Source organism: Equus przewalskii, chromosome 31, assembly GCF_037783145.1.
Source record: "Equus przewalskii isolate Varuska chromosome 31, EquPr2, whole genome shotgun sequence".
Classification (NCBI taxonomy): domain Eukaryota; kingdom Metazoa; phylum Chordata; class Mammalia; order Perissodactyla; family Equidae; genus Equus; species Equus przewalskii.
This window is the reverse complement of record NC_091861.1, coordinates 2997114-3015550: the sequence shown is the minus strand read 5'-3', so window position 1 is coordinate 3015550 and position 18437 is coordinate 2997114. Positions and strand designations below refer to the sequence as shown.

The window sequence follows — 18437 nt, the reverse complement described above, 5'->3', positions numbered from 1 at the left end:
TTTAAGGAGGGTTTTGCTGAGCAGGGACTGGACCACTCATTCTAGTGGCTCCTTATGGTGGGAGGTGAGGTAGGGGTGGGCCCGTGGGGAAGGTGCTGAGAGAGAGGAGGGGATGCTGGTGAGATGGCAGAACATGAAGCAGTGTTCATTGTAACTGCTCCTGAGACCCATCAAATCTTCTGTCACATGGCTCAACACGTGATATGCTTGGTGTGAACACATCCAAGGATTTTAGGGAAAACCCTGAAGGGATTGGGCCTTGTGTCCAGCTGGCAAGTTTTAACTTAAGGGTAAAGACAGAAGCAGGATCCATGAGAAAGTACGATATTGAGAATTATAAAACTTATTTAATGTAGTCATTTAAAGCTGACAACAGGTGATCCAGTTAGAGAATGGCAGACCTATGACACTGCACTTACCCTAAGAGTATAAAGGTACACTCCTACACAATGAAATTAATGAACATGGAAGTTCCTTCCTTTTAAGGCTGAAAGGTATTCCACTGTATGTATATATCACATTTTCGTCATCCATTCTGTGATGGACATCTGGGTTGTTTCCACATCTTGCCATTGTGAATAGTGCTGCAGGGAATACGGGAGTGCTAGTGTCTTCGAGAGCAACACACAGCAACATGGATGAATCTTGAGGACATTATGCAAATAAGCCAGTCACAGAAAAACCAATATTGCATGATTCCACTTAAACGAGCTGTCCAAAAGAGTCAAATTCATAGAAGCAAAGAGTAGAATGATGATTGCCAGTGGCTGGGGAGGGGCGAAACAAGAAGTTACTAACCAATGGGCAATTATCAAACAAGAGGCATAAAGTTTCAATTAGTAAGAAGAATAAGTTTTAGAGATCTGCTGTACAACACTAGTCAATAATACTGTGTTGTACACTTTAAAAATTAAGAGGGTAGATCTCACTTAAGAATTCTTAAAAGAGAGTAATCAATGTGGAGATAGTGAGATGTTCCCTGTATCACAATTCACTCCTTGTTATCCATGGGCAACTCTTATGTTTACCAGGACCTCTCTACTTCTTGAAGGGTTAAGTAAACTGAGTAACTGATAAATCACCCCCTCAGTTTCCTTATCTGAGAAATGGGAACTTACCAGGGCCTCCTCCTAAGATGTGGTGATAGTTAATGTCAAGCCCTTAGACTAATGTCTGTCATATGGTTGACTATAGAAAACAAGTAAGTTCTTATAGTCAATAAAAAATGAACTGGGGAGTTCTTATTCAAAGGGTATAAGGTTTCAGTTATGCTAGATGAATAAGTTCTATCTGGTGTACAACACAGTGACTAAAGTTAACAATATGGTATTGAGCACTTCAAAATTTAAGAGGGTAGATCTCGCGTTAAGTGATACAAAAGGATACAAGGAAACTCTGGGAGGTATCAGACATGTCTATTACCTTTCACAATCAAGGTGATGGTATCAGAAGTGTTTGCGTATGTTCAAACTCATCAAATTATACACATTCAATATGTGCAATTCTTTGCATATGAATTATACCTCAATAAAGCTGATATATATATATGTGTATATATATGTATATATATATATTACAAGAATTGGGGAGGAAGCAGCCCTGGTCTCATTGAGCACATTCCCCAAAGTGGCACTTTTTCAACAATTTTTAAGGTAATATGTTGGCGTGAGAGATATTAGACGGACCATGAAAAGACTAAGACGCGTAAGAGAAACATATAGAGAAGGTAGTCAAACAGGGAGCATTTTAAAAAATCCACCCACTTCTTTCCCTTCAGCCCCTTGAACTGAGTCTGAGTTATCACTCCTGCCCATCTCTGGGCCCAGAACATACTTCCCGTCTGGTCTAAGGAGGGCTCTTCCCCAACCTTTTAGCACAAAACGCCTAGGCGGACAGCAACCATGTCTAGAGCGTTATGAGAGAGAAGCCTGGCCCCGAAGGGCCAATAAGGTCCAAATGTCTAAAATCTGTGCGCCATCAGGCTCATTTTCCTGATAGGCTATGAAGTTTCCCCCGTCTTATGTCAAAGGTCAACAAAGCTGGATCCTAGGTAAAGTGGTCAGGACGGGTTTTAACCAGGAATACTATTGCGATAGTGAAGAGTCCAGTGTGAAGTGAACTCAAATCCGATTTGTACACAGGGAACTGGGGGTTTAAAGAGAGAAAGAGGGGCCGGGAGGGGTCACCGGGGCTCAGCAGTCAGGGGAGTGAACCCTTGCACACGGCGGGGAGGGGGAGTTAGCCGACCGACCTGGTGTCGCTAACCCCAGCTCAGCCAGGCGAGGCTCTGCAGACGCGGGGGCAGAGACCCGGTCTCCAGGCGTCCGCGGGGACAGTGATTCTTTCAGCAGCCTGAGCCTCCTCGGGCAGGCCCTCTGCGGAGCTAGGACCGTCCTAGGGATGTGGCCTTGAGCTCTTCCACACCACGCTAGTGTTCTGTTCGTCTTCATAGGCCTAGTTGAGAGGAGAGCTGGGGAGGCGGCTCCACTTCGGTGGAGGAGAGAATGTGCGTCACTCATCAGTTACATTACTTACTAAGCGCCCCCCTCTCCTTCCCAAAGTCCACAGTCTGCAATACCCCAAAGAATACTATAACTCAAGCTGCACCTCCCGTTTCCCTGGAGCCCACCGCGCAGCTGTCTGAAGACCCGCGTGTAGAGGAGCACAACGCGACCACTAAGGGCTAACTGCAGCAGGGATCCTTCCCGATGTTGTCGGCCCTCAGCGCAGACGCGCGGCGGCGCTCTTTAACCTTCCCCAGAGGGAACTGCGACGGCAGCCAGGTGGAACTACAACTCCCAGCAGCCCCGGCGACAGCGAAGGCTCCCACGTCCTGGGCGCCGCTCCCCGTTGGCGAGCAGCGCCAGCTCCGCTCACCCCTTCAAGAGGCCGCACGGGGTTCCGACGGCCAGCGGCGGCCACAGTCGCAGGACCCTGGGCCTCTGTCGCTACCGGCCAGGCAGATGCTCCGGACAAGGAAGCGTGAGGCCGCGGGAAGCGGCGCCGGCGTGACGGAAGTGCGCTTACGTCACTTCCGCTGGGCGGGCCGCTGGTTATCCCGCGCAAATTGAAAGGTCCGGCCCTTGGTGCGCGGCTGCAGCCCGGCTTGTTCCGCGCCGGCCGCCTCGCGTGCTCCGGCCAGGTGAGCGGTGCGTGGGGGGCGGGTTTGGGAGCCTCCACCCGGGCGCTCGAGAGCCCTTGCGGGGAAGCGAGCGCGGTGGGCTCCCTGCTGGTCCCCCGCGTTGGGCCTGGGCAGCGGGGGGTCTCCCGGGCAGGGCGGCCGAGGCTCGCCGGGTGCCCGCCCTGCAGCGGGTCCTGGGAGCGCGCCGGCGGCCGGGCTGCCGTTCGGTGACCCGAGGGGTTCTGCCCACTGCAGGCGCGGCCCCCCAGCGTTCGGGCCGCAGCGGGCCGTGCGGGGCTGCCGTGCAGCGTCCCGGCCGTGACCTGTTGACCGGCGCGTGCTTTTCTTCTGTCGTGCAGGCCGACGGACGGTGTCTTCTGGGATGGGCTCGCGGGCGTCTCCTGCGCCTCCCCGCGAGCCGCGGGACCGGGACCTCGGCTGCGGCGGGCGGGCTCCTTGAGGTGACATGTGCGCGGTGGCCCGCAGTCCGGCCTGCCGTGCTGAAGGGAAGGATTTATTCGAGGCTGTTTCCCTGGCAAGTCTCGTGAAACGTGTACTATGTCAGTTTTCCTCCGAGTGGAAGAAAACTCCTTTTAGGGACGTTATCTGAGAGCTCGGAGGCTGATTGCTTTTCCCAGGCTGCGGCTGGGGGACCACCTGCACCCAGATCACCTGCGCAGGGTAAAATTCAGAGCCCGCCTCCCTCCGGACGAGAGCGCCGCCGTCGCGGGAGTGGAGCTGAGCGTCCGCGCGCCTCTGAGACCTGCGAGTGCGGCCCGCGCGGAGCGGCGACGGCGACAGTGCCAGCGCGGTGAGGCCGGCCTCCCATCCGCTGCGGCTTCCCTTCTCCCAGGCTCAGCGCTGGGCGGCAGAGGCTGATGCTGTGGATCGCTGAGCAGCTGCTCCGTGCCCACTGCTGTCTTTTACTTTTTATGGTGGGAAGTGATGGGGGCTGGGAACAGTTGCTTCGGAAGGGACCGTGGCAGCCCCCCAGTTTCTGTATGGAAAGGGCTTAGGGGCCGCACGCCCGCCGGAAGGGGACGGGAAGTTAAAGCACTTGTCCTGAAGCCCTGTTTGCACACCAATCACAGTCCTTTGAGGCAGCTTTCAGAGCCTGGTGGGGTTGCCCCTAGGGGCCTCCACTGCCTGGTAGCAGAATGCTCGTGGCGTGGAATAACGCGTTCTGTGGCAGTGAATTTCAGTCCTAGGAAAGTACATGTCTAGTGCTGTAGTTCTAAGTTTTCTATTGGAATGCCTCCCTTCCCACAACCTGTTCGGGCTTCCTCTCCTATGCTAATTTGCGTGTTGGCCGTGATAACGCCTGTTTAGATGCCATGTCATGCACAATTTTGTAGACGTTAACAAAGCCTTTTTGGAGAAAAGAGAAACGCGTACTTTTTTTTAGCACCTTCTGTGTCGCTAGTACTGTGTTAAGGGCTTGGAGCACACTATGATTCCAAGTGGGAAAGCACTTTGGAAAGAATAAACCTTAGGGAACTATCAGGTGGCATTAGAGATAGTAGTAGTGATTAGTGTAAATATTCTAGACTACAAAAATTGTTAGGGAGGAGCTCAGTTACAATTTTAAAGAGCAGTGATTCCCCAATATCTAAACAATAACAGTTGCTATAGCAGTTTCCAAGCTCTTTGTCTTTATTTTTCTGACTTCCGGGTAAATGTATTTTGCTTTAAATGTTGCCATTTTCCCTTTCTCCTTTCCCAGCACTAGTTAACTTGGCACCATGGGGATACACGGATTACTGGGGTTCATCAAAGACGCTTCTGAACCCACCCACGTGAGGAAGTATAAGGGGCAGGTCGTAGCTGTGGATACATACTGCTGGCTTCACAAAGGAGCCATTGCTTGTGCTGAAAAACTGGCCAAAGGTGAACCTACCGATAAGTAAGTTTGGACCTTATATTGGTTCCTTGCCGATTAAAAATGAGCCTTATCATGCCTTTTTTCCAGAAAGGGATCATTTTCATTCAATGCCAGGTTTATCGAGAAGTGAGTGTGTGTGTTTTGGAACATTGCCAAATCAGGGGTGACTTCTTCTATGACGTAGACCTAGTTTTCATTCTTTGTAATAAGCCAGAATACCTGAACACCAGTGGACAAAGACCAAAGACCGTCTCCTTTATTCTTTATCTGAGATAAACTCTTTAACAAAGTTCTGAACACCATGGTGGCTTCAGTGTCCTTCCTTCTTGGGTGCAGACAACACACTGCTAAGCCCCGTTAGCAAAACGAAGCAGTTGCCTGAAAGGGACGGGACATTCTGGCTCCCTTCTACTTGACTTGGGGCCACAGTGGTGGGACCTGTTGACCTCCGGTCATAACTCTGTGACTTCATTTGAGGAAGATTCCTGTAATATTCTCTTTTTTAAAATAGAAACGTTAGAGAAATAAGCAAGTATAATTTCAGGACAGAGATTTTCCAGAGGGATTTGGTCACTGTTATGTGCTTCCTTTTTTGCAATATATAGTGTATCTCTTAGAGGAAAGGCACTCAGATCTCAATATGACTGACTTAAGCACAGTAGACAGTAGGTGAAATGTGCTAATCCTGTTTGTTTCCTAGAAGAAAGGGGGCAAAATCCTTACTGAGTAGTGAGTGTCGTGGTCTCAGGCCTGTCTTGTTAATTCTACGGGGAGTGCCCTGTGACAGCGTGTGTGGGATCTGAGGCAGCCTGGGCACCTGTCCCACCATCTTCTGAGGTCATGTTTCGAAAGCAGCTTCTTTTCCACCAGTAGATTTGGACAGTTACAATTGTAGATGAAGACTACAAGTTTTTCATTGCTACTTTCAGTGTTTCTTTGAATATTTCTTCATGGGGGGAGAACTTTATCTCTAGTGTTTTATAATTCTTGAGGATTCTGAGATTTTTGACTAATTGAAAGAGTTGTCCAAAATACAGGGACCGTCCTTTATTGTTAGAAATGTCGCAGGTGAACTCCACAGGACCTGCCTGCCATGTAGGAGGCGCTCCATAAATGTTTCTTGAACTACAAAGTTTCAGGACTTTCAATAATGTAATGTGTATTTTAATTTTTTTTCCCCCATAGCAACTAAAAAGTCACATTTGATAAGAGTGTATTTTCTTCTTCTTGTCCACCTTTGGATGGGTATTAACAGAAAAGCTCAGCGAGGTTAGATGAGCCCACAATAAACATTTATGACCATTGTAAAGAATGAGGTAGATCTATGCGTGCTGACCCTGACAGATGTCTGTGAAATATATAAAATGAGGATGTCAGGTGTCTGATGTTTGTATTCTGTCTAGTTAAAAAAAAATTTTCCAGGGCCGGCCCCGTGGCCGAGTGGTTAAGTTCATACACTCCACTTCGGCAGCCCAGGGTTTCGCCGGTTCGGATCCTGGGCGCGGATATGGCACCACTCATCAGGCCATGCTCAGGCGGCCTCCCACATGCCACAACTAGAAGGGCCCACAACTAAAATATACAACTATGTACTGGGGGGATTTGGGAACAAAAAAAAAATTTCCCTTGAAAATTTATCATTTTATATTTGCTTTCCCCTGTTTTCACTTGGTATTTAATCAGTGGGTTCCAATCATTGTTCTGTGGATCAGTGCAGGTCCAGTGTCACTGGTTTATAATAAAAAGAAAAGGGACCACGTAGTGAGTCTTTCATTAAGATGAATATATTTGATTTAAAAGATTATTTTAGGATTATATCTTTCTATTCCTGTTTTTGAGTTAAGATATCCTTTTCTTTATGAAATGATGGAAGTTGTAAACCTAACTATTTTTGTTAATTGCCTTGCCAGAATAAAAAACTAAGTGCAGTCCATGATCCTTGTTTGGATCCTGGACGGGGGAAGAAATTGTAGCACTGCTCAGCTGGAGCCAACTCATGGGAGCTTGCTACACCATCTCCCCCAATGCAGCATTCAGAGACCCTACATTGGTAGTTTATCCACAATTACAGGATATTCACATGTCAGAGAAGTTGACAAATGCTACAAATTAGGCACCTCTTCCCCAGAACTGGTTGTTAAACATTTACCAGGACACCATTGCTTATAAGAAACATTATTGGGATAATTGGACACATTTTAATATAGACTATGTATCAGATGATATTGCTGTTAAAGTTCTTGGATGTGATAATGGTGTTGTTGGGGGAATCAGGTAATAATTATACTATACTCTGAACTTTTTTATAGATTTGAAGTTTTTCAAAGAAAAACAAAAATGGGGGAGAGAGGTGAGGTTTGGAACCGCAAAATGTTGAGCTGGAGGGGATGTCAAAGCCTTTTAATGTGTGGATAGAGGATCAAGTCCCTCATCAGATATCACATAGACTAATAGGATCCAAGGCAGGACTGGAACCCAAGTCTAAATTAGAGTTTTCATTTCCATGAAAACATTTGCTTAAAAAAACAAAATAAAAACCTTCTCTTTTTGTAATCATTTCGTCTAGTTTTAAAAAGAGCGAAAGTATTATCTTGTAAGATACAAAGCACTTAACTGCGTTTTTCTTTATTTTCATAGGTATGTAGGATTTTGTATGAAATTTGTACATATGTTACTATCTCATGGGATCAAGCCTATTCTCGTATTTGACGGATGCACTTTACCTTCTAAAAAGGAGGTGGAGAAGTCTAGAAGAGAGTAAGTTGACTCTCTATTTAATCTCTAACTTAACTGCGTTGAGGTCTGATGCTGTGGTCTGTGTGATACCAATTTTTTTAGTTTTAATTTGTTGAGTCTTGTTTTATAGCCTGGTATGCAAATAAATTTCCTTAAATGTTCCATGTGTGCCATAGAAAGGAATGTGTATTTTCCAATGATTGAGTGGTTTTATGTCTGTGCAGTAAATCAAGCTTATTGATTGTGGTATTCAAATCTTCTGTATTCTTAGTGGTTTTTTGATTTTTTGTTTTATGTATATCTACTTAATCCATCAATTACTGAGAAAAGTGTGTTAAGTTTTCCCTGTGATAGTGTGTCAGTTACCTCCTAATTCTGTCCTTTTTTTGCTTTATTTTGAAGCTATTTCATTGGTTGCATTCAAGTTAGAATCTGTTATATTTTTGTGGTAAATTGAAACAATGTGTAGTGACTCTTTTAGTCTCTAGCTATGTTTTTTTGTCCTTAAGTCTGTTCTGTCTGATATTAGTATAGCCATAACAACTTTCTTTTGTATGTTTTCTATCTTTTATCTTTTTCTATCTGTTTACCTTCAGCTTTACTATGTCATTGGTTTTTAGGTTTGTCTTTTATAAAGAAGTCATCACTATGTTTTTTTATCCATTCTATCAGTCTTTGCCATTTTAAAAAATCTTTTAAAAGGAGAGTTTCATTCCTTTTACATTGATCATTAATTACTAATATATTTTGATCCATTATTTCTCTTACTTTATATTTTATTTTTGTTCTGCTCTCTTTCTTTTGGTTAACTCCTACCTTGCTTCACTTCTGAATTGATTGTTTTTTCCACCCTTATTATTTTGTTTCTAGTCGAAAAGTGATGCACTCTATTTCTGTTCTTTTGGTAGTTATACCAGAAATTTTATCATTCATATTTAACCTAACAGAATCTAGTAATTTTACAACAATGGACCTTAGAAAGAATTTCTCTATTTTTGTGTGTGTGTGAGGAAGATTGGCCCTGAGCTAACATCTGTGCGCATCTTCCTCTACTTTATGTGGGATGCCACAACAGGATGGCTAGACGAGCAGTGCTGGATCTGCACTCAGGATCCAAACCTGTGAACCGCAGGCTGTGGAAGCAGAACGTGAACTTAACCACTGTGCCCGCAGGCCGGCCCCTGAATTTCTCTGTTTTAATGAAGCAGCCGTTCCATCTCACTCATCTCTTCTTGTTTTTCCCCTGCATTAGCTTTTAGGTCCATGAGCCGTTGCGTTGTGTGGGGCACTTTGACAGCTAGGCTTAGTTGTCAGAGGTAGAAGACAGCCTCATAAGCTGAGGGAGCGTTTTGCGAGGGGCAACAGCCGCTTGCCTGCTGTTGCTCTCTCTGGGCCTAGAATCAGGCCAGACAGGGTCCTTCAGGTCTGGGTTCTTCAGTCTAGCTGTACCTAGAGGGCTCTGATTCTCAAAGTCAGAACTCTGTAAAGTTTATTAAAGGACTAACTGAGGCTGTCTGAACCCACATTCTAATACGAATAATATACGATTTACCAAACATACTTTTAATAAAAAGCCAATTCCAGGTTAGTTCTAGAAGGATTGGTGACAACCCTAAACCAACGTGGCAAAGGGACTAGTCCAAACCATGTCCCGGTTCGGGGTCCCCCACCATGTTCTTAATTGTAGTCACAGATAGTTACTGATTTTCTCTTGTTAATCTCAAGACTGGCTAACCCAGGTTTCAGCCGTCTGTCTCTGTCCTGAGGGCTCTTTCTGTCTTACCTCTGTAGGTTCATTTGAAATCCTTTTCTGAAAGGCTCTTCATCTAAAAGTGGGACTAGGAAATTTGTGCATATACATGTATGCACATTTACTTAAAAAACTCATGAGTTCAGACTGATACTTCCACTTCAAATTCAGGACTACAGGGTTTTTACTTAACTCCTGCTGTATTGCATCTATATCTGCTTTCTTCTATAGTGAGAATCCTTGTTTTCCAAGGGTACAGGGCTTGGAAAAGTTAGAGCATCTTATAATTACTCATTTATTTTATCCCACATTATACTCACAATAGATTCAGAATAAAATAGTACCACTACCAATACCCTAGTGAAAACGGTTGAAATTTCCTTCTTTTGTATATGCACACTCTCTCCCCATTTTAAAGTTAGTGGTACAACATTGTTAGAGCACGTAGCTATTGCTTTCTCCCTGGTTAATGCTTAGCCTGGATTCTGTAAGTTCCCATGTTTGATGGTTATTAGCTTGTCCTTATGTCAGTGTCTCTCTCTGGTGTCATTTTGCTTTCTCGGAAGTTTGCACTCTAGTAGATTCTCACAAACAGTTTTTCGCAAGCTCCTTGTATGTTGATGAAGTTGTACCCTTTATACTTGAAACTTAGCTTTGATGGTGTAAAAGCTTTGACTCACATTTTCTTAAGTGTCTTAGTTATTGCGCTTTCTGCTGACATAGGGCGTTGCTGTGGGAAAGTCTGATGATAAGCTTGCGTGTGTGTAGATTATAAACCACTTGTTCTTTTTGCCTAGAAGCCCAAGAGATCTGGGTTAGTATTCCGAGGACCTGCTATGTGCTTTCGAATGAGTCAGACTTTTTTTTATTCTAGGAAAATGTCTTGAATTATAGTTTTATTATAGTTTCTTGACTCAGCCTCTTAGTGTTTTTTTTTTTTTTTTTCCTCTTGCAGAAGACGACAAGCCAATCTTCTTAAGGGAAAGCAGCTCCTTCGTGAGGGGAAAGTGTCAGAAGCCAGAGAATGTTTTACCCGCTCTGTCAATATCACGCACGCGATGGCCCACAGAGTAATTAAAGTAAGCCAGAGAGGAGGGAAAGCCAAGGCAGCCAATGGCCACGTTCATTTAAGCTCATCACAAGTTGTCCACACGGGAGAGCAAGAAAATGTGGGAAGAAAGTTGTTCTAGGCCTAACCTCCAGGAAGGGACAGGTGTCAGAGGAGAAAGGAGCAGTGTCTTTAATAGAGGAGAGGAGAGGAGACCAGTAGTGTTTAAGGGAGAAATCCTAAGGAAGAAGTGCAGCTCTCCTTTTCAGATGAGTCAGTTAGGTGGATAAACTCCATCACTTCGTACGCCGTGTTGCTCTGTAGAGATGGGAGGGGTAAGCTCCTGCAGGGTCGGTCTCGCCCCACTCATGCAGCACTCAGCACCTACCGTGACCTTCACTCTGGAGTGACGTCCGAGGTCTGCTGAACCCGCCTCATCCGCTCAGGAACTCCGGACACTTCTAGCCTGCTTAACCTGCCTCTGCTTAAAGCTTCTTTCCTCATCATCTCAAGTCTTAGTTTCGCCATGCCCACAGTCCCAGCCCTCACTTCTGCTTTTCTAGGCCTGTGTTCAAACTGCGTGGTAAACATGGGAAAATAAATATAGAGATCAGATTCTGTAATTTTATCAATGCCAGGTCAGATAGACTTTTCTAGTCTGACAAGAGAACCTATTATTTTTATGGGAAAAATACTTTTGGAGCATCACTATTCTTAAGATGGAAGCTATCTGTAATTTGAAATAATTCAGGTTTGTAGCTTGTAGGGCTTTTGTTTCTCCTTCTGAATGTACAGCAATATTTCTTTTCTCCAAATTTATAAATTTATTTTTTTTAAAAGATTTTTTAGTGGCTATGTGATTAGTTCAATATATCCTAGGACTAAAAGCAGAAAAAGTTACTTCAAAGGAAATGATTTCCAAAAGTAATATGAGCGTGTGCATGTTTTGGTTGGTAATGAAAGGAGTTTGAAACAGGAAGCTGTTTAGGGCTTTGCAGATGCTGTTCTGGGATTGACTGCAACCCTCTCACACAGGCTGCTAGGTCTCAGGGAGTGGATTGTCTCGTGGCTCCATACGAAGCGGACGCACAGTTGGCCTATCTTAACAAAGCTGGTATTGTCCAAGCAATCATTACAGAGGACTCTGACCTACTCGCTTTTGGCTGTAAAAAGGTACTTAAATACAACTGCTACATACTGCTTTTCTATATGGATGGAAATAGTGTAAATCAAGGAGCTAAATAAAGCCTTTTCGTCTCCAAGGATAATTATTTTATTTAATGCCTGCAATTAATATCTACTTACAGTGTTAATAATTATTTTATTTAAAATGAAAAGAAGGGTTTTGCTGCTTGACGTTTGCGTAATCTGGACGCTTTTTCATAGTAAGCCCTTAAGGTTAAAGACTTTTGTTGTTTTGTCTAAGTTTGTTAGTAGAATGTAGTCTTATTGTTTAATAATGGTAACTTATATGCTTTATATTTTTCAATTAGGTAAATTAATTTATCTACTGATGGGATTATGCATAAAACTTTAATGAAAAATTTTTTCATGGTACATTCAGGGAAATTAAGATACAAAATCATAAGATGATCTCAGTTTTGTTAATACCCATGTTATTTATATTATCTTTATTTCATAGATGACTAGAAGAATCTGTGTGAAAAGGTTAATACTGGGTAACAGTGATAGATGGGAGATTTTGGGCAACTTCTGTTTTCTTCTGAGTTTCTGTTTTCTCCATATTTTCTACAATGAACATGTGTTACTTTAGGAATAAGGGAAAGGTTACTTTAGGAATAAGGGAAAGGTTACTTTAAAATGTGAAAGTAGAAGGTAAGGAGAAAATGCTTTCTTTTTTAGGGGGGTAGAGGAAGATTGTCCCTGAGCTAACGTCTGTGCCAGTCTTCCTCTGTTTTGTATGTGGGTTGCCTCTACAACGTGGCTGATGAGTGGAGTAGGTCTGTGCCTGGGATCCAAACCTGCAAACCTGGGCTGCTGAAGTGGAGCACACAGAACTTTAACCACTCAGCCACGGGGCCAGCTCCTGAAAATGCTTGTTGTATGAATTCCTATTTGGTTGCCATGACAACCCTGTAATATAAGTACAAAGTAAAGAGATGCAGAAAGGGTGTTTTTTGTACCAGAATCAGGACCGTTGAGCCCTGGCATATGACCTTGTCTAGTCATAGCCTCTGCTTCAGTTTAATTTATTTGCACATTTCACAATACTCAAGTGGTCTGCCTGTGTCTCCTCTCTATCAGTGTTATGATGAAGAACAAAAAAGATTTCTTAGAAATATTGCAGTGGATTAGATGAGGAAAAATAAAAGTGGTGCTAATAGGTGTAACAATTTTCCTTCCTTTTGAAGGTGATTTTAAAAATGGACCACTTTGGAAATGGACTGGAAATTGATCAGGCTCGGCTAGGAATGTGCAGACAGCTTGGCGATGTGTTCACAGAGGAGAAGTTCCGTTACATGTGCATCCTTTCAGGCTGCGACTACCTGTCTTCGCTGCGTGGGATTGGACTGGCAAAGGCCTGCAAAGTGCTGAAACTAGCCAATAACCCAGATATTGTGAAGGTGAGAGTGATTTTACCAAGTGTCATGTTCAGTTTATGAAGCATTGCTTAAATAATAGATAAACCACTCAGAATATGGATTTTAAATATTTTGTCAATAGCCTATATCGTGTCATTGAAAGGAAAAATGACTAAAGCATTCAGACTTTGTTTTTGGCAAGTGATGAACCATGTTTTAAGAAGTTGACAGAAAAGTAGTAGTAATTTTTTTTCTTACTGAAGTAAAATCGGTATAGAATATTATATAAGTTTCACTTGTACATTATAATTCAACATCTATATCACCACGAGAAGTCTAGTTACCATGCATTACCCTACAATTGACCCCTTTCACCCACCCCCCAACATCATTTTCCTCTAGTCATCCAATCTGTTCTCTCTGAGTTTGTTTTTGTTTTTTGTTCATTTATTCTGTTTTTCTTTCTTTCTTAGATTCCACAAAAGTGAAATCATATAGTATTTGTCTTTCACTGTCTGACTTATGTCATGTAGCATGATGTCCTCATTACGAGTAGCATGCCATTGTGTGTGTGTATATCTGGCACACCTTCTTTATCCATTCATCCTTCAGTGGACACTTTGATTGTTTCCATATCTTGGCTATTGTAAATAATGCTGCAGTGAACATAGGGGTGCATATATCCTTTTGAATTAGTGTTTTTGTATTCTTCAGATAAATACCCAGAATTAGAATAGCTGGATTGTATGATAGTTCTGTTCTTAATTTTTTGAGAAATCTCCATACTGTTTTCCATAGTGGCTGCTCCAATTTGCACTCCCAACAGCAGTGTATGAGAGTTCCCTTTTCTCCACATCTCCAACATCTCTTATTTCTTGTCTTTATTGATAATAGCCATTCTAACAGGTGTGAAATGATACCTCATTGTGGTTTTGATTTGCATTTTCTTAATAATTAGTGATGTTGAACATCTTTTCATGTGTCTGTTGGCCATCCATATGTTTTCTTTGAGAAAATGTCTGTTCAGATCCTCAGCCCACTTTTTAATCAGATCGCTTGTTCTTTTGTTGTTGGGTTGTATGAGTTCTTTATATTTCCTGGATATTAACCCCTTGTCAGGTATGATTTGCAAATATTTTCTCCCATTGAGTAGTTTGCCTTTTGGTTTTGATGATGATTTCCTTCTCTGTGCAAAAGCTTTTTAGTTTGATGTAGTCCCATTTGTTTATTTTTTTCTTTTGTTTCCCTTACCTTTGGAGTCTTATCCACAAAAACATCACTAAGACTGATGTCAAGGAGCTTACCCCCTGTTTACCGCTAGGAATTTTATGGTTTTAGGTCTTAACATTCAAGTCTTTAATCCAGTTTGAGTTTAATTTTTATGTGTAGTGTAAGATAGTGGTCCAGTTTCGCTCTTTTGCATGTGGCTGTCCAGTTTTCCCAACACCGTTTATTATAGAGACTATTCTTTCTCCATTGTATGTTCTTGGTTCTTTTGTTGTAAATTAGTCGTCCATATATGTGTGGGTTTATTTCTGAGGCCTTAATTCTGTCCCATTGACCTCCATGTCTGTTTTTGTGCCAATACCATACTGTTTTGATTGCTAGAGCTTTGTAGTATAGTTTGAAATCAGGGAGCGTGTTACCTTCAACTTCGTTCTTCTTTCTCATGATTGCTTTGACTATTCAGAATCTTTTGCAGTTCCATATAAATTTTAGAATTATTTGTTTTAGTTTGTAAAAAATGCCATTGGAATTTTGATGGGGATTGCATTGAATCTGTAGATTGCTTTGGGTAGTATGCACATTTTAACAATATTAATTATTCCAATCTGTCAGCACCATATATCTTTCCATTTATTTGTGTTGTCTTCACTTTCTTTCTTTAGTGTCTTATAATTTTCAACGTAGAGGTCTTTCACCTCCTTGGTTAAATTTATTCCTAGTGTTTTATTCTTTTCATTGCAATTGTAAATTGGATTGCTTTCTTAATTTCTCTTTCTGATAGTTCATTATTAATGTATAGAAAACGACACAGATTTCTGTATATTGATTTTGTATCCTGCAATTTTATTGGATTCATTAATTCTAACAGTTTCTTGTGGTGCCTTTAGGGTTTTCTCTATAGTATATCGTCTGCGAATAGTGACAGTTTTACTTCTTTTCCAATTTGGATGCCTTTTATTTCTTTTTCTTGCCTGATAGCTGTGGCTAGTTCTTTCAATATTGTGTAGAATAAAAGTGGCAAGAGTGGGCATCCTTGTTTTGCTCCTAATCTTAGAGGAAAAGCTTTCAGCTTTTCACCATTCAGTGTGATACTAGCTGTGGGTTTGTCATATATGGCCTTTATTATGTTGAGGTACGTTCCCTCTGTACCCACTTTGTCGAGAGTTTTTATCATAAATGAATGTTGAATTTTGTCAAATACTTTATTTTGCATCTTTTGAGATGATCATATGATTTTTATCCTTCATTTTGTTAGTGTGGTGTTTCACATTGATTTGTGGTTGTTGAACCATTCTTGTATCCCTGGAATAAATCCCACTTGATCATGGTGTGTGATCCTTTTAATGTATTGTTGAATTCTGTTTGCTAACGTTTTGTTGAGGATTTTTCCGTCTGTGTTCCTCAGGGTTGTTGGCATGTAATTTTCTTTTTTTGTGGTTCCCTTGGCTGGTTTTGGTATCAGGGTAATGCTGGCGCTATAAAATGAGTTTGGAAGTGTTCCCTGCTCTTCAACTTTTTGTAAGAGCTTGAGAAGGATAGGTATTACATTTTCTTTAAATATTTGGTGGAATTCACCAGTGAAGCTTGCTGGTCCTGGACCTTTGTTTGTTAGGAGGTTTTTTTTTGGAAGGAAGATCAGCCCTGAGCTAACATCTGCCGCCAATCCTCCTCTTTTTGCTGAGGAAGACTGGCCCTGAGCTAACATCCATGCCCATCTTCCTCTACTTTATATGTGGGATGCCTACCACAGCATGGCTTGATGAACAGTGCATAAGTCCACACCCAGGATCCAAACCAGTGAACCCCAGGCCACTGAAGCAGAATGTGTGAACTTAACCACTGTGCCGCTGACCCGTCCCCTTGTTGGAAGGTTTTTGATTACTGATGCAGGGTCCTTACTGGTATTAGTGTATTCAGATCTTCTGTTTCTTCATAATTCAGTCTTGGAGGATTGTGTGTTCCTAGGAGTTTATCCATTTCTTGTAGGTAGTACAATTTGTTGGCATATAATTATTCGTAGTAGTCGCTTATGATCCTTTTATTTCTGTGATATCAGGTGTAACTTCTCCTCTTTCATTTCTGATTTTCTTGTTTATTGAATTTATTGACACTTGTTTTGTGGCCTAACATGTTCTATCCTAGAGACTCTTCCATGTGTTCATGAGAAGAATGTGTGTTCTGCTGCTTTTGGATGGAATGTTCTATATATGTCTGTTAATTCCATCTGGTCTAGTGTGTTGTTTAAGATTGATGTTTCCCTATTGATTTTCCTTCCGGATGATCTATCACTGTAAGCTCAGTGTTGAAGTCCCCTACTGTTATTGTATTGCTTCCAATTTCTTCCTCTAGGTTCCTTAATATTTACTTTATATATTTTGGTACTTCTATATTGGGTGAACATATGTTTTTAAGTATTATATCTTCTTGCTGAATTGACCCCTTTATCATTCTTTAATGCCCTTCTTTGTCTTTTATTAGAGTAGTTGTTTTAAAATCTATTTTGTCTGATATAAGTATAGCTACTCCACCTTTCTTTTGGTTGCCATTTTCATAGAATATCTTTCTCCATCTCTTCATTTTCATTGTGTGTGTCCCTACTTCTGAAGTGAGTCTCTTCCAGCAAGGATATAGGTGGGTCTTATTTTTTATCCGTTCAGCTGTTCTGTGTCTTTTGATTGGAGAATTTAGTCCATCTACATCTAAAGTAATTATTGATGGATATGTACTATTGCCATTTTGTGAATTGTTTTCTGGTTATTTTCATAGTTCCTCTCTGTTCCTTTCTTCTTCTCATTCTTTCTTCCCTTATGGTTTGATGGCTTTCATTAGCGTTATGTTTGCATTCCTTTCTCGATTTTTGTGTGTGTCCTTACTATAAGTTTTTGGTTTTTGGTTACCATGAGGTTAACATATAACATCCGTGTATGTAATGATCTTTTTTAAGTTGATACCAACTTAAATTTGAACATATCCCAAAACTTTACATTTTGCTCTCCCTTCCGTGTTTTATATTTTCGGTGTCACCTTTTAAATGTTGTTTTACGCATCCCTTAGCTAATTATTGTAGGTTTAGTTAATTTTACTCCTTTTATTTTTTAATTTTCTTACTTGCTTTGTAAGTAATAAATCCACTACATTTTCTATATATTTACCTTTTTTCAGTCATATATTTTCTTTTTACTATTTAGTACCCTTTCTTTTCAACTTAAAGAAGTCCCTTTAACATTTCTTGTAAGGCTGGTTTAGTGGTAATGAACCCCTTTAACTTTTGCTTATCTTAATCTCTCTCCTTCAGTTCTCGTTTTTTTTTTTTTTTTGAGGAAGATTAGCCCTGAGCTAACTACTTCTAATCCTCCTCTTTTTGCTGAGGAAGACTGGCCCTGAGCTAACATCCATGCACACCTTCCTCTGCTTTATATGTGGGACGCCTACTACAGCATGGCGTGCCAAGCGGTGCCATGTCCGCACCCGGGATCTGAACCGGCAGACCCTGGGCCACCGAAGTGGAACGCGCGAACTTAACTGCTGTGCCACCACGCTGGCCCCTCTCCTTCAGTTCTTAGTGATAACCTTGCCAGGTAGAGAATTGTTGGTTGGAAGTTTTTTCCTTTTAGCACTTTGAATACTATATCATGCCGCTTACTTCTGGGCTGAAAAATTTCTGCTGGGAAATATACTGATCGCCTTATCAGTTTCCCTTGTATGGAACCAGTTGTTTTTCTCTTGCTGCTTTCAAGATTCTCTCTTTAACTTTTGTCATTTTAATTAGAATGTGTCTTGGTCTGGGTCTCTTTCGGTTCATCTTATTTGGAACTCGGGGCTTCCTAAACCTGGATGTCTGTTTTCTTCTGCAGATGAGGGAAGTTTTCAGCCATTATTTCTTCAAGTAAGTTTTCTGGTCCTTTCTTTCTCTCTTCTTCTTCTGGGTCTCCTATAATGTGAGTGTTATTTTGCTAGATGTTGTCCCAGAGGTCCCTTAAGGTACTTTTACTTGTTTAAATTTTTTTCTTTTTGCTATTCTGACTGGGTGAGTCCCACTGCTTTGCCTTCCAGCTCACTGATCCATTCTGTTTCATCCAATCTTCCCTTGAGCCCCTGTACCGCGTTTTTCAGTTCAGTTCTTGTATTCT

General features: G+C 41.9%; 1 protein-coding gene and 1 long non-coding RNA gene across 7 annotated transcripts in view; one reads left to right on the top strand and one right to left on the bottom strand.

The window, feature by feature from the left end:
- Positions 1–327: 327 nt before the first annotated feature.
- LOC139080586 (uncharacterized) lies at positions 328–3019 on the bottom strand. Its single transcript, XR_011535197.1, has 3 exons — positions 2878–3019; positions 2252–2487; positions 328–767 (listed from the first exon to the last, which is right to left on the bottom strand). It is a non-coding gene; the product is annotated as an uncharacterized lncRNA (long non-coding RNA).
- EXO1 (exonuclease 1) overlaps positions 2856–18437 on the top strand; it is a 41603-nt gene continuing 26021 nt past the window's right edge. For 3 of the 6 annotated variants that reach the window (XM_070601989.1, XM_070601987.1, XM_070601986.1), the window contains exons 1-7: positions 3031–3142; positions 3481–3932; positions 4845–5024; positions 7641–7760; positions 10445–10568; positions 11573–11710; positions 12910–13122. In XM_070601989.1, the coding sequence (XP_070458090.1) occupies positions 4864–5024; positions 7641–7760; positions 10445–10568; positions 11573–11710; positions 12910–13122 (756 nt within the window). In that variant the 5' untranslated portion in view covers positions 3031–3142; positions 3481–3932; positions 4845–4863. Of the gene's footprint in view, positions 3143–3480; positions 3933–4844; positions 5025–7640; positions 7761–10444; positions 10569–11572; positions 11711–12909; positions 13123–18437 lie in introns of all 6 variants that reach the window. The other 3 variants (XM_070601988.1, XM_070601990.1, XM_070601991.1) reach the window with 3 other exon arrangements.